This window comes from Rhodnius prolixus, unplaced genomic scaffold (assembly GCF_049639745.1).
Source record: "Rhodnius prolixus isolate KJV_2025 unplaced genomic scaffold, Rpr scaffold_13, whole genome shotgun sequence".
NCBI lineage: Eukaryota > Metazoa > Arthropoda > Insecta > Hemiptera > Reduviidae > Rhodnius > Rhodnius prolixus.
In genome coordinates, this window is record NW_027411583.1 from 7,457,749 (window position 1) to 7,473,288 (window position 15,540).

Here is a 15,540-nt window from a genome sequence, read left to right on the forward strand (position 1 = left end):
ATTTTGCCGCACTCAAAACAGCTTCCCTTCTCACGTCTGGGTTTCGGACATTCAAGCCACTACATGCCCCTCTTCATAGCAATTAAAACATTTTCTGGTGCAAACCATTCCTAAATTTCATTGTTAATCTTTCAGCAGGAAATGATTCTTGCTGAAAATATTTACATAAAATCATTAAGAAACGATGTTTTATTACTGAACCAGTGACGTAAAATTATCTATGTTCTTGTTTATGCATGTGTGCATGAAATATTTTGAAACAATATTGCTTGGAAATTTTCTTTTGGTTTTTTTTTTTTATTTTAAAATTGGAAAATTTGTATGTTGCGGAAGGGAAAGTCTTGTATTTTCTTTTATAATTTTTTTTGGAGACCGTTCCCGAGACATCCGGGGACACACTCACAAATTGTACTTGGTAAGCTAGTGAGATGAAACGAGCCAGTGCTAGCCAAGAGACCGATACTGTCGCGTTTTAGTAGTGGTATCATAAGATGGGCGAGAAAAGTGTTGCAAAACGAATTTAGAATTATACACGAACCTGTAAACCTGACACTGCCAGAATATCTGAACAACACCCGTACACATTGCACAACAGGGTAATTATGGGATGGATTTGGAATTGAGTTAATAACATTAATGATCTAGTAGCCCCACCCCAAAGAAGTTGTATCGGTGAACGATTTTTCTCCCGCTATTACGTAAATCACCACAGTTCCGGACACCAATATTAGTGTGTAATCACTACCACAGGAGTCAAATACAAGGCGATAAAGCTGCAATTTTATTTTGAAGAAATATATATCAATTTAAAAAAAAAAACATGGAAATTGCAATTTGATGGGGGCCCCAGAATTTTAGTGTTTTTCAGCAATTTTGTGTACCAATTATATAACCCTATGCCACCTTAATTGTACCCTTTCATAGAATATTCAATAGCACATCATTAACCTCGGGGTGACATTTTGTTTAATAAACAATTTCTCATAAATTTAGGCAGCATTATTCGGCACTGTTACGTCATGGGAGGGAGTACTTTAATGACATCAGAGTGCCATGGGGTGTGGATTCTTGTCCTGCACGTACGCATTTAAACGGAAGTTAATAAGAAAAAGAACAAAAATTTTGTACGAGAAGTACGAGGGTCGTTCGAAAAGTCCGTGCAAAAATAAAAACTACTTAATTTTTTGGGGTAAACCTTTTTTATTTTTCAACATAGTCTCCTTTTAGGCTTATACACTTCGTCCAACGCTGCACTAGTTTGTTGATCCCTTCCGAATAATAGGATTTGTCCAAGTCTGAAAAATAGTCATTCGTTTCTGCAATCACCTCCTCGTTTGAATAAAATCTTTTTCCCGCCAGTCATTTCTTCATATTGGGGAACAAATAGTAGTCCGAGGGAGCCAAGTCTGGAGAATAGGGGGATGTGAAACGAGTTGGAACCCTATTTCCATTAGTTTTGCGACCACAACTGCTGAGGTGTGAGCTGGTGCGTTGTCGTGATGGAAAAGGACTTTTTTGTGGGCCAATCGTGGGCGTTTTTCTTGCAGCTCGGTTTTCAAACGGTCCAATAACGATGAATAATATGCATCTGTAATAGTTTTACCCTTTTCCAGATAGTCGATGAGGATTATTCCTTGCGAATCCCAAAAGACAGTCGCCATAATCTTTCCGGCCGAAGGAACGGTCTTCGCCTTTTTTGGCGCAGATTTCCCCTTGGTAACCCATTGTTTAGATTGTTCTTTGGTCTCAGGAGTATAGTGATGTATCCATGTTTCATCCACAGTGACGAAACGACGCTTAAAGTCCTGCGGATTCTTCTGGAACAGCTGCAAACCGTCCTTGCAACACTTCACACGATTTCGTTTTTGGTCAAGCGTGAGCAATCGCGGCACCCATCTTGCGGATAGCTTTGTCATGTCCAAATGTTGATGCAAAATATTATGTACCCGTTTATTCGAGATGACCACAGCACTAGCAATCCCACGCACCTTCACTCTTCTATCATCCATCACCATATCATGGATTTTATCAATGATTTCTGGAGTAGTAACCTCAACAGGGCGTCCAGAACGTTCAGCGGTCACTTGTGCCCATATGGCCACTCCGAAAATTTTGAAACCACTTATAAACTGTTCTAATCGAAGGTGCATAGTCACCATAATGTTTATCAAGCTTCTCTTTAGTCTCCTGAGGCGTTTTGCCTTTCATAAAGTAGTGTTTAATCAACACACGAAATTCTTTTTCGTCCATTTTTTGAAAATCACTCGACTTCCTCGATTCAAACGAATGCCAAACACAAAGAAATAGACCGATCTGGCTGAAACTTGGTGTGTGTTCTTCCAAGAGATGCTACTAACTAAACATAACCTCGATACGCGCCAGTGGTGCTATCTCTCTTGACTTTGCACGGACTTTTCAAACGACCCTCGTACATTAAATATATTTTTGGCAAAAGGAAAATGTAGATTGAAAAAAGGAAGCCAGACAGACAAACGGAAATTGACATTAAACAGGGAAACTAGATCAAAACAGGACTAAAATTAATTGGGCGAGTTCTTGGTTAAAAAGTTTTGTATATATTAATGTTTGGTAAAAAATGTAAAGACGGAAATTGATTTATTTCTTTTAATTTAAGAACGGATGTGGGTATTATTTAGAAAAGATGTCGAAAGAAAACACGTTACAATATGGTTTTATAGCAGCACAATTCATAGCAGGATGTATAGTGTTCATCGATAATTAATTGTAGTAAAGGAAGTACATGAAAATAGTCCAGAATGGATTAAATGATTGACGATGCAAAGAAAGGAAAAGATGTGTGACCAATTTATTTAAAAATCTCCCTGAAATTACCTGTTGGAGTTACTGGGAAGTAAAAGAAAAAAAAGGAATCCGACCACTCTCACAGACATCCTGTTACCAATTATTCTCTCCAAAGTCCTACTTCCGGTTGACCAAATCTGCCACAAAAAAAACGTATTGTGACTTCCTTTGTTTGTGCCCCCCTAAGTTTAAATAAATTTGATCTTGTGATTTTTCGTTTGAGTTACGTTGAACGTAAACACCAATTTTTAAATTAAAAAACTACATTTTTCAAACTTAAAAACGGATATTCCTGGTAAAACATTAAAAATTTAAAACTTAAACGAAAACTAAAATACATTTTCTGCTTAAAAGATTAAGAGAAAGTAAAAAAATATCTTAAAAGTGATATGGTGTAACAAACTTGGAACAAAAAAAGCGAAAGAATTAATTCAGTGGACTACATAACCAGGAACAAAGCACCGTGCAGCCACAATGACCCTTCTCAGAAATCATCAAAGCAAAAAGATTAAAGCTTCTAAAACTTAACGGTAGGGGGGGAGGGAACTTTTAAAAAAATCTTCCAGGAATACTAAGAGCATTGACGTCACAAGAAAATCTGTGGAACTGCGTATCCCACACCGGATGGCCAATTCCATGGAAGGTCCTAATCTCTGTTTAAAGGAAACCACGCAGTATTATGTTCATATTTCTAGCTAAACTTCATTAGCAAGCCTTCTTCAAAACAAATAGATTATCAAAATGATCACATTTTTAATAAGCGGAAGTAACAAATCCTACATATTTGATTGCTTAATCAAATATTCCAGTGAATTTTATGAATAACAGATAGTTTGCACGACATTTCTACGAGGCATAATAGACCGCGGCCACTCTAAACACCTGAAATGGATAGTAGTTTTAACAAGGCAGATAACCCCCCCCCCCCCACCTGTTGCCAACTTATGGAGTCCCAAATAACCTGTTATTGGGGGTAGCTTCTCTCCCTGAATAGTGCACAAGAATCATGACCGTACATAACAGCACCATTACAGGAAAAGCTGAAGTCCCTCTCCTATTCCAGAAATACCTTAAATGGGTATTCTAAAATGTGTTTAAAGTTAATATACCCCCTGTAGCAGCTGTATTGGAGAAAATCTGTTAGGATGACTTTTAGTGTAATTATTTACTGAGCGGTCTTCCGGTTTAGCGTATTCTACCGGAAACTATTGTAGCGTCCTTTTGTGGCTACTCAACCTAACTGAAATTTTAATTTTATTCAGTTATTCGTTTTTACAAACACACAAGTATGTAATTCGGGTACCATAATTTTTTGTAAATTTTAAGGCGCGACAACATAATTTAAGGTCATTGGCTCCCTCATCATCATCATCATCACTGGCTCTACAACCCACCAATGAGCCTCTGGCATCAATGCACTTCCCCCGCCCAGTCTTCTTTCGATTCATCCAAAATCCCTGACGCCAGATATGACTTCTGGGCATACACTCTTTTATACCATCAGCTCCCAACATAGCAGCCTAGTAAGATGATGGCCCTAAATTTCTTAGTGGTGGTGGAATGTTGTAGTAGTAGCTGAATTTTCTTTTTATTCCATTGGTGTGAAAATTAGTTTGGACAAATTATAAGGGTTGCCTTAACCTTTTTTGGTTGCTTGGTCCCCTCTGGTCACTCCGGGATTCCGGATATAGAACTTGCTGATGAAACAGCAAAGGAAGGAGCTGCGATGATAACAAGTGACTCCTCAGCCCATTATCGCCTGTATCCTATCGACCTGTTATAGAACAGAGATGGAGCAGTGAATTTTGAAGGAACATCGGAAACGGTAGAGATCGAGCTGATTGCCGTCGTCAGGCTAAAGAAATTCTTAGCCTGTCAAAAAACCGGCTATAGTTGGTTTTAGCTGGTCCCTGATCCGCCAGTTGGTTCATGTGTTGGTTGAGTGGAAATGCGAATTTAGCGTATATTATCTTTTCAAATGTGGTCTTAACCAGTCGCCAATCTGCGCCGGATGTGGTGAGTCCGCAATGTGAGACTGTCCGGCACTTTGTTGAGGTGTGTCCCTGTTTATTCTGAAAACTAGATTTCTCGTCTTCGGAAGGTCAAATGTCTCCCTGACCGAGATTGTGGCATCTGGTAATCTTTCAACCAGAACTTTCTAGGTTTATTCCAGTGCACTGTAGCGATTGAGTCGTCATGCTCCCTAGTGTCCTGTTGCTACTTTATTAGTTTATTGTATTGGCATCTGGCAACCTTTAGCCGGATTTGTTGTTTTAAAACCCCGTTATCTCATGAGATGAAGGGTGGGCGGGGAACAATGGACATTTGGATTGCCTGCGTTCCTTCCGCTTTTGGGTGGAACCGCCCGTCTAAAGCAATCTAATCTAATCTAAGGGTTGTCTTTTTTTCTAGGGCCATAAATAAAAACAAGAGCCCTCACACCTCAGATTCTGTACACGTTTTTGAGAAATTACTTGAAAAGGAATAAATATAAGGACAGGTTGACACTGACTGGTCTAAGTTTCGAATTCTTCTGTTTACTATTATTTAAAAATGGTTCCACTTAACCCACAAGTAGACAAAAAACAAATTAACTGTTTGCTGAGCTTTAACTTTAAACGTAAATTCCTGGACTTTGCTTATCTTTTTTTCTCGCAATTTAGTGAATATTTCCTGTTTTTCCCCCCCTTCCTTTCAAAAACAAACAGCGGAGGTCCTTTTTTTGGTCAGTCCCGAAAAACAAGTGAGGAAACAAATATGTAAATTAGGTAAGATAATTGACAAAAACAACTGTTGTCATAATTCAGTGGCTGGGGGGGGAGAGGGAAACGCCCCCTACAGAGAAACTCAGCTCCCAAACACCCTGTAGTATAGCTCCAACCCAAAAGGGGGACCTAGTGTAAACCCTTTGCTTCTGTTCCCTTTCATTGCCCTGCAGAAAAAAAAAAAAAAAGGAAAAACCCCTGGATGATAGTGATGAAAGATGATGTGAGATGACGGTCACAGATGTGATGAGTGGTGAGGAGGATGAGGAACAGGAGCGAGAGAGGAGTAAGTCCACAGCATCATAATAACTACAGCCTACCAACCCAACCATCAAATGTACCACCAAAAAAAATTAAAAACAACAACAAACCACTGTAATGGAGGACGTAGAATATGTGGCCGCCACATACCTAACTTAGTTTGAGGGGTGAATGATGCTTTGGGACAGTTTGCACTGGGGTTCCGTGTGCTTCGTCGGCTTCCCTCTTTGGGGTTTTAAAAAAAAAAAAATCGTAACGTTACTTTTTTTTATTTTTTTAAACCGTCTGTTGTTAAATCAGGGAAATGTTTTTCTTCCCATTTTCTTTATTCTGCTCGAGTTTTCACGAGAATTTTCCCTCAATTTCCTCAACCATTTTTCCTTTTTTCTACTTGCCCTTGTTGCTTGATAGAATAAATTAACATTCGTACTTTTTTTTAAAAAAAAAAAAATTTACATTTTGTGCCTATTTTCCCTCGTAGGGTTATTTTTTTCTAATTTTACACATGTTATCAAGTTATTTGAAGTTGAAAAATTGGTCAGCTTTGTTTGAGAGAAGTTTGAATTTGAGATTTTATGTTGGTACTTAGTGCGGGGTGGCCCTGTAATGTTTTTGATCAAAATCGATCAACGTGATAAAGTGCCCCATTAATATTTCTTTTTCTTTTTTAATTTTCCATTTTCTCAAAAAATGGCTCCGACAATTTTCTTTACTAATTTTCTTTACTTTGATAAAATTTAAATCTATTATTTAAAAAACATTTGTAACCTACATATCAAAAGACTCTATATCTACTGTTACTACGACCTATTTGGTCACACGGTAATCGAAGTATGGGGATCGACCTTAAGCGTTCCAACTCACTAGCCTCCAGACATTACAGTCCAAAAATACTTCGAAAACTTCTTAACGCTCCGTTCTATGTATCTCACCTCACTATCTGTAATGACCTCAAAATCCCTTTCATTACAGATCTTGCTAACTCGCGTTTCTTCAAATCTCATTCCTCTACAGCATTTCATCTTTAACCCTCTCATAGAACACCTATCATCCCCCCCCTCCACATTACCAGGTAATCCTCTAAGGAGATTGAAGAGAAGATGGCCTCGTGATCTTCTCTTATCGTGAGAGCAAAGCACGGTACTGGAGTGACACCACTGGGTGCCTTCTCCACTCGTGATTTTCTTTTATTTTTCTGCTATCAGGTACCGTATTTGATTGTTGCTACAGCCGCAACTGATAAATTCCAATAAAAGATTTAAAAAAAAAATTAAACATTTACCCGGAAATATTTCATTTCAAGGCAATTCTGGGTAATTCTGAGGAGTTTATGGTTTCCGCTAAATGTTTTAGTTATAAATACTTTTTAATTGTAAGCTCCTGTTAAGCTCATTTAATATTCATGGGGAAACTTACCAACAAATTCACTGGAATTCCAAATTTGATGATTTATGTCGTCATGATTGGAAGTATGAATTTCCTGAAATGCCATTCCAGCTGTGTGATGTTTTAAAAGCATTTTCCTGTAATGTGTACCATTTTCCGGAATTGTACGATTATTACCACCTGGGTAATATTGTGATAAAATTAAGTTACTACTATTTTCGAGTGTAAACATAAATTGGATCTAATCTGATCCGATATCTCCGAAGAAGATAAGTTCCGCCTTTTTTTAAAAAAAATTAATTTTCATGGGGGAGTTCCAATTCGCTACGTAATAAATAGTTCTGTTATTTTAGTGGTCATATTTACCATTTCCTTAAAAATATCAGCGTGCTCTGTCGTGTCTGTATGATTGCGAAATCTGATAAAAGGAAGCTACTTTAGATCAGAGCTTGCAAAGAACTAGCCAATAAGGGTGTGCCACTACCAGCGATAGTGTCGGCTAGTAGTACGCGGTTCGGCTGTGGGTGGGGCCTGAATAGGACAAGGGAACTTCCGGGTGGTGAGTCCGCACACTTGCAAGGAACAATAACAAGGATAACGGAGGAAAATAACGTATGACACAGATATATGTACAAACTTATATTCTACCAAATAACACAAAAAGAAAATAGAAAACAAGCCACAAAAATGAACGAAGTCCTTCACCTAACTCAGTTCGGACTGTTTTTACATGTAAAATAAACTAAAAAGGGAAATACGTACAAAATAAAATAACAGAAAAAAAACTTCTAGTGCACCAAAGGGTTGCTTATTAGTTATTTTGGTTCAATCTGTTAAGAGTCCTGCCAGTTTCTGGTAGTTAGACGGGGAGAGGGACCACACAACACCAGAGTACTCGAAGGTGCGGCATGGCAACCTACTTCCGCCGATGGTTCACCTTTTGTAGTGGCTTCAGCCAGAGGTTCGGTCGTTCAATCTCCAAAGATGGCGTTAGTGGTGGTTCGGCCGATTGTCCACAATGACTCTCATCTCTCTTTCCAGCTGGTCACCAGGCGCTCTCTCTCGGAGCCAAATACTGCCCTACTCCACCTTGCTCGATACGGCTCCTGTCTCCACCGCTTACAACCTCTCCCCACTGCACTTAGATTAGATTAAATTTGGGTGGTCTCAGGGCCTACGCCACTGCGACCCCTTTGGGTCTATTGTGGCTCCCCTAACTTTAAAGCTCACCCTCCAGACCTGTCCTTTTAATTAGACTCTTAATGCTGGAGAGCGACTCTTGGGTAAAGCTCACAGGCCTTGGTTTTTCCTCCCCGAGAAGTAACATCCTTAGCCAAACAAGCCCCTCACACTGGCACAACACGTGCAGTGCTGTTTCCTCCTCTTCCTGACAGAACCTACAAAGGCTATCATCTGCCAGGCCCATGCGATGCATATGTTTTCTGAGTCTGCAGTGGCCAGTTAATAGACCTACAATCATCCTGATAGCCCCACGGCCTTGGCGGATTAATTCTGCAGTCAGCCTCGACGAATAGCCTTTAATAAACTCCTTCGCCTGTCTCTGTCCAGTGGTGGCAGACCACCACTCCTGAGACCTACTCTGCACCCATAAGTTAATGGTCGCAGTCTTAATACACTTCGGAACCCCAAAACAGGGCTCCGGGCCAACGAAGTATCTCGCAGAGCCTTCCCGGGCCAATAAATCTGCCGCTTCGTTACCCTTATGTCCTGAATGACCAGGTACCCAGACCAGAAAGACCTTATTTTGGTCACTAATTTCCTTCAGGGCACCCAGACAGTCCCAAACCAGTTTTGAGTTAACCTGATAGGAACTAATTGCCCGTAGAGCAGCCTGACTATCCGAGAAAATTACGACTTTAGAATTAATAATTCCTCGCCCTTCAATCTCGGTAGCACAGAACCTAATTGCAGCCAGCTCAGCCTGAAAAACTGTAGCTAGCTTCCCTAGGCTAACCGAAAAGCTACATTTCGGCTTCACCCCGTACACTCCCGCTCCCACTCCCTCCTCCATCTTGGAGCCATCAGTGTACCACATTGAATCTCCCACCACTGGGGGTCCACGTCTCCAAGCCTCCCGGTCTCCAATACAGACTTTGAACGGCTTGTCGAAGTTATATTTGGGTGTCATAGAATCCGAAGGCAGGCCCAAAATAGAATCGGCCTCCAGCTCCTCATATAACTCTTGATATGCTCCTCCATGCCTGACGGTAATAGGAGCTTGTCCTTCCATAAGCCTAACGACAACGGCCCTTGCAACGCCTTGAATGTATATGTGCAATGGGGGCAGATTTAACAAAACCTCCAAGGCCGCAGTAGGGGAGGTCCTCATGGCACCGGTGACACTCAGGCAAGCTAGCCTTTGAATACCACTGAGCGCCCGGACTCCACCCACCTGCAAGGTTTTTGCCCACCAAGCCACCGCCCCATGTGACACCATGGGTCTTACTACACTCTTGTAAATCCAGAGTGTCATCTTAGGGCTCAGTCCCCCACTGCACTTACTTGAGGCTGTACTTATTTCTTCCAAAACTACATGGCTCTTCATTTATTATTATTATTATGATTATCAATAGGATGAAAAAATGATTGCCATTTCAGTCGTGATACATTTATTCTGCCGAGCTTTCGACTTAGAGACTAGGTCATCTTCAGAGCTGTGGAACATGTTTACAGTGTGTTAACAATAATTCTATTAAATTGAATATGTATAATGTAACGAAATTTACAAAAAATTATTTACCTAATTTACAATATACTGTTTTACATCATTAGAGGGTCGGTGTGTCTTCTGTCTTGTCTGTTCATGGGTCTGAGTGTGAATCAGAAACCAACACACACAAAAGGAAAGTGCTAGAAATGATTTACATATCTAAGACAGAAAACAAGTTTATGTTTCAAAACAGACAATTTATAATGAACAATTTAAACAACATATACGCCAACTTACTACAAAATACTTGACAGTTGGCAACACTGACTTCCACACAACCTAACACATATCACACACAGACCGATCACACTCAGTCCATGAACAGACAAGACAGAAGACCAACCCTGTAATGTAAAAATATTACTTTGTAAACTAGGTAAATAATTTTTTGTAAATTTCGTTACATTATACATATTCATTTTAATAGAATCATCTGTTAACACACTGTAAATATGTTCCACAGCTCTGAAGATGACCTAGTCCCTAGGTACGAAAGCTCGGCAAAATAAATGTATCACGATTGAAATGGCAATTATTTTTTCATCCTATTGAAACTATGAATCAGTCACCAAAAATAAGGAACAACTTATTATTATCCTTATCACCATTATCATTGTTATTATTGGTGGGCAAAACTTAATTTCTTGACGTCATAAGGGTTAAAAATAATAGTCAAATAGATTACATTTTAATGCTATTACACCTTAACCAATCTCACCATTAAAAAGAAGCTGTTATTTATCGCATTACTTGTAAAGAATCCTATTTAGTTTACAAATTCTAACTGGTCCTCTTTTGCGCAGGCTTATCTGCACATTGTGACAACTTGATACTAATGTTATTTGATTCTATCCTCTACTGGTATTTTCTAATATATAATTTTGGTTCTTTTCTCTTTTTTCCAGGTGGTGAAGGCCTAAAAATACGCAAACTACAAGTACCAACTGTGGTACAAAATGGTACCCAAAGTTCCGTTGTATTAGACTGTGATTATATATTAGAACCCGAGGCGAATGGTCTAGTGGTTAAATGGTTTTTCAATGATCATCCAAATCCAGTCTATCAATGGATACCAAATAAACGACCACAAGATTTAGGTGTATTAAAAGGGAAATTAAATCTTGATTATCGTGCATCGGACGATGAATCAAAAGTGCATCGAGCGCTGCAGATTATTAATCCAACTATAGAACTGTCTGGTGAATATCGATGTGTTGTTTCTACATTTGATGATGAAGCGGCAGATTCTAAAAAAATGGTCATCTTTGGTGAGTAAATTTTTATGATTTTTTTTTTTTATTAATATATTGTATTCTATTTTATTGTGGGCGTAATCGATTATTACTCAAAGCGTTATCGATCATTTTCTGTAGAGAATGGTTAATCGAGATGTGGCTTACGCATATTTTTTTTTAGTACATATAGCAAAAAACTGCTATCTTAATTTATCGTCCTAGTTTTTCTCGTTTGTCACTCTCGCAGCAAGGTATAAACCAGCGACCAAAACTTCTTTCCGGTTTTCCTCATCAAGATAAACTGGTGATAACCTTTAACCCTAGACACAAGAGCGCAGTTCTTGATTACAAGTTTTTTCCATCTTCTTTATCCGCCAAATTTAATCTTGTTTTTTTTTTCTATCTTTCGTCAGCTTGATTTTAGTCTAGATCATCACCTCCAGGGCAGTGTTTTTCTCTACCGTGAATTAAGAATGTTCTAGGGGAAATATTGACGTGTGGTCTCCTATCAAACTTGGCGATCAAGTTAAGCCTTGGTTAATCTTCGCTCTGGATCCTTTTGGATGGATGGAAGCTGTAGGGAGTTCTTCTTACCCGCGCACAGAGTTTACTCGAAATTTAGAAGTTTCTTTCTTAAATGGCAACTGATGTGTTTTTTCTTCCATCGTCAGAGACAGAGAGAAAACTCGTCTGAGAAAGTTTTAGGATAAATAAAATGATTTATTAAAACTGTCCGGTAGGACAGTTGTATAAGGGTTGACCATCAAAAACTGCACGAAAAAGCGTAACGTTGAAAAACACCCAACTTTGACAATTTTTTTCTCTTTTTCTATAAAAGATAAAATTCCCAAATTTTCTTTAAATCTTACTCCAAACCCTCCTTTATAACTGTAATTTTTTTGCAACAACCCAGATCTAATAGGTTTCGAGAAAAAAGTTGCCGAAAATGAGCAAAAACGGCTTTTTCAAAAAATGTTCTTGTTCTTGTTCTTGTTGTTGTTGTTGTTGTTGTTGTTGTTGTTGTTGTTACCTTTTTTGTAAACAACGTAGCGCCTAAACGCGTGAACCGATTTTCATGAATGAGGTGTCATTCGATTCAATATTTTATGTAGATGTGCCTTTTGGGGGTCCCGACGCTGTACATCGAATGGGAGAGGAGTTAGCCCCCTTTATGTAAGGCCCCCTCCAAAATTATTATTACTAATTACTCTGTAAATCTTGGCCCGATTTTGATAAAATTTGGTAGGATGATAGGGCTAGGGCTCCCCTACGCAACATTAAAGCGGCGATCAGCTCTTACACTTGTTAAGGGGAAGTATAGCAATCGTTTCAAATTATCGACACGTGAACCGATTTTTATGAATGAAGTGTCATTCGAATCGAAATTTTATACAGATTTGCACTTTAAAAGTCTCGGCACCGTGCCTCAGGAGGGGAGTTTGCCCCACCCAAATAAGGCCCTTTCTAAAACTATTATTACCAATATTTCTATAACGCTTAGTCCGATTTTGATAAAATTCAGCTCGAATAAGTGGTTAAAGCTCCTCTACGTTGCTGATTCTCTTGCTCCTACTAAGAGGAAGTACTGCAATCGTTTAAATTATCAATGAGTGAACCGATTTAAATCAATGAATTGTTCGATTAAAAAATCTTTGCCTCTTTGCCTTTTAGGGGCAATCCTAGTTTATTTTTCTTACTCCTCTTAAAAGGAAGAACTGAAATCGCAGTTTAATTTTGCTATTTACGTACAAATACCTTCCTATGTTATTCAAAACACTTTCTCAAAAAAATTGTTACTGAGGATGGTTTGGGGGAACGCAACTACAATCATTCTTTAAAAAGATCTCTCCAGTGGTAGTTAACACCTTATCAGGTTATAATGATAGAATAGCTTATTCCAAATTTTAAAAAAATCTGTAAAGCAGATATGTAACTTTGTAAAATAGACAAAAAGGAAAGTCTATCCAAAAGGTACAAAAATCTCCTTAACAAAAACTTACAGTTTAAAATGTTAAGTATAAGGGTTGATTAAACGCCAAAAGGTACACAAATCAGCGAGTACCCAACATTTCATTAATACTTCATTAATATTTAAGTAATTCTACTGCATTAATTTTCATTAATAAGTTATTTTTTAGAATTTATTAGTTATCACAGACCCTTATGCTGGCCACTTCATTTATATTATTTTTTTGTTATAATTATGATAAATCACATATACGTACATGCATGTTAAAGTAAAGGCTACTGTCTTGAATTCGTCTTACCGAAATATTCGTGAGCACGATTAACACACAGTTAATAACTCAGCTAATTAAACAATAATTATTCATTTCTCTATTGTAATTTAATTTAGTCCCCCTAATTTTACTTATAGTAAAATACTGGAATAATTAGCTGTCCTAAATATATGCATATCTTATTTACTTTATATTACATATATACAACATTGTGGGAAGAACACCTAGATGGAGAATGTAATTGAAGAAAACTATATTATTTGCGATAAAGCCAGATTAATTATTACCTATTATTATAAACGTTTGACTACTACATACAATAACAATTACTTTAATCGAAGAATGAACTTAAACCGACGATTTTTATTTAAGAAATAAAAATAAATAAATAAAATAAACAAAATCATTGATGTAAGTTTTTTATAAAAAAAGGTTTTGAATTTTTTAGCCTCATATTTTTATTTTATTTTTTATAACGTTTTTCTTTTTAACCTGTAATTAATAGTTTTATTATTATAAATAACTAGATATTACAGTCAATCTACAGTGCTACTTGAACATATATTTTGTAGACGAAAATGGCCAGCATAAGGGTCTGTGATATCTAATAAATTCTAAAAAATAACTTATTAATGAAAATTAATGCAGTAGAATTACTTAAATATTAATGAAGTATTAATGAAATGTTGGGTACTCGCTGATTTGTGTACCTTTTGGCGTTTAATCAACCCTTATACTTAACATTTTAAACTGTAAGTTTTTGTTAAGGAGATAGTTAAATGGTTTTTAAAATGATTTAGTTTAAATATTGCAATAAAATTGCTCGTATAAGTGCCATGTTTTAAGATTTATTTACTTAAATATCGGCTAATATTTAAATGAGATTTTTTTTCCCCATTATGTTTTCAAATTATTTTGTGAAAATATCAAAAGAAAATTTTTTTGGAAATGAAATCTTGTCAATGCGTTTTAACTCACAACTTCGGTTCAAAATGGCGAAGTAGAAATTTATAGGGACTTAGTACAAACTAAGTCCAGCCTCTCTAAAAAGCACAATAATTTTAAATGGTTGCAGATCACAAAACCAATTCCATTATACCACTTCGTTCGTTAGTTTAATTAAAATTTTCCCTTTTTTCTCTAAATGAATTTTACTTTTTACACAATAAAGTGAAATAAAAAGAAAAAATAAAAAAAGCTGTTATAAAAGAAATGCATTATTAAAGCACAACTTCAGTTGAGAATAACTTTGTTCTAGGCGACATAGTTTTCACTACGCGAATATATAGGAGTTTCCCAGGTAGATAGTGTGTGTGTGTGTGGCACACATTTCTTTTTCAACTTGGAAAAACCAATTATTTGTAGTGTGTATTTTATTGATTTATTTCCCGGGCTATATACTTTTATTACAAACGAATAGCTTCCTTCTTTTTTTTTAGAATAACTTCCGTTCAAACTAGCAACGTCATTATTTTATATTTCGTATAAAATAGTCTCAGCTTCAATCAGAGAGAATAAAGAATGGAGGAAAATTTTTATTATTAATCAAATTGTTTGTAACAAACTGTGTTGCGTTTTTCATTGTGACGTAATCTGCAGAGGCCCATAACTTTGCTTGTACAGGGTGGGGCAAAAGGTATGAACCGGTTTTAAAGGGATGTAAAACAAAAACAATCCAACTTACAGAAATTATGTTTATATTGTTTAATTCAGTACAGAATCTAGTTTTTTACATTAAGTTTCGAAAGATGATATCACGTAGGTGGCGGCCGTCAGCCGCGAAGCACTCTTAAAGGCGAATTCTGAAGTTTTCAGCCGCTCTTCTGCACATTTCGATGGGTATTGACGTAACTTCCTCTCTGATTCTGTCCTTAAGTCCTTCCTGGGTATGTAGACGAGTTTTAAAAACTTTTTCCTTTATATACCCCCAAAGAAACAAATCACAAATGCCCAAATCTGGTGAGCGCGCAGGCCACTCCACTCAATGTTAGAAGAGTTTTTTTGAACCTGAGCCCGGAAGAATTGAGTTAAGCAACTAATCTGGGAGACATCTGGTTCCAACAGGACGGGGCTACAAGCAACTAATCTGGGAGACATCT

The 15,540-nt window shown here is 37.4% G+C and overlaps 1 protein-coding gene across 5 annotated transcripts in view; it reads left to right on the forward strand.

Annotated features, from left to right (window-relative positions):
• The window catches only part of LOC141448053 (uncharacterized), a 485,150-nt gene that overhangs the window by 313,430 nt on the left and 156,180 nt on the right, over window positions 1-15,540 (forward strand). For all 5 annotated transcript variants that reach the window (XR_012454811.1, XR_012454808.1, XR_012454809.1 and 2 more), the window contains exon 2: window positions 10,872-11,234. Coding sequence is in view for 1 of the 5 variants with exons in the window: in XM_074116093.1 (XP_073972194.1) it covers window positions 10,872-11,234 (363 nt within the window). In the remaining 4 variants the exon portion in view is untranslated. The remainder of the gene's footprint in view (window positions 1-10,871; window positions 11,235-15,540) is intronic.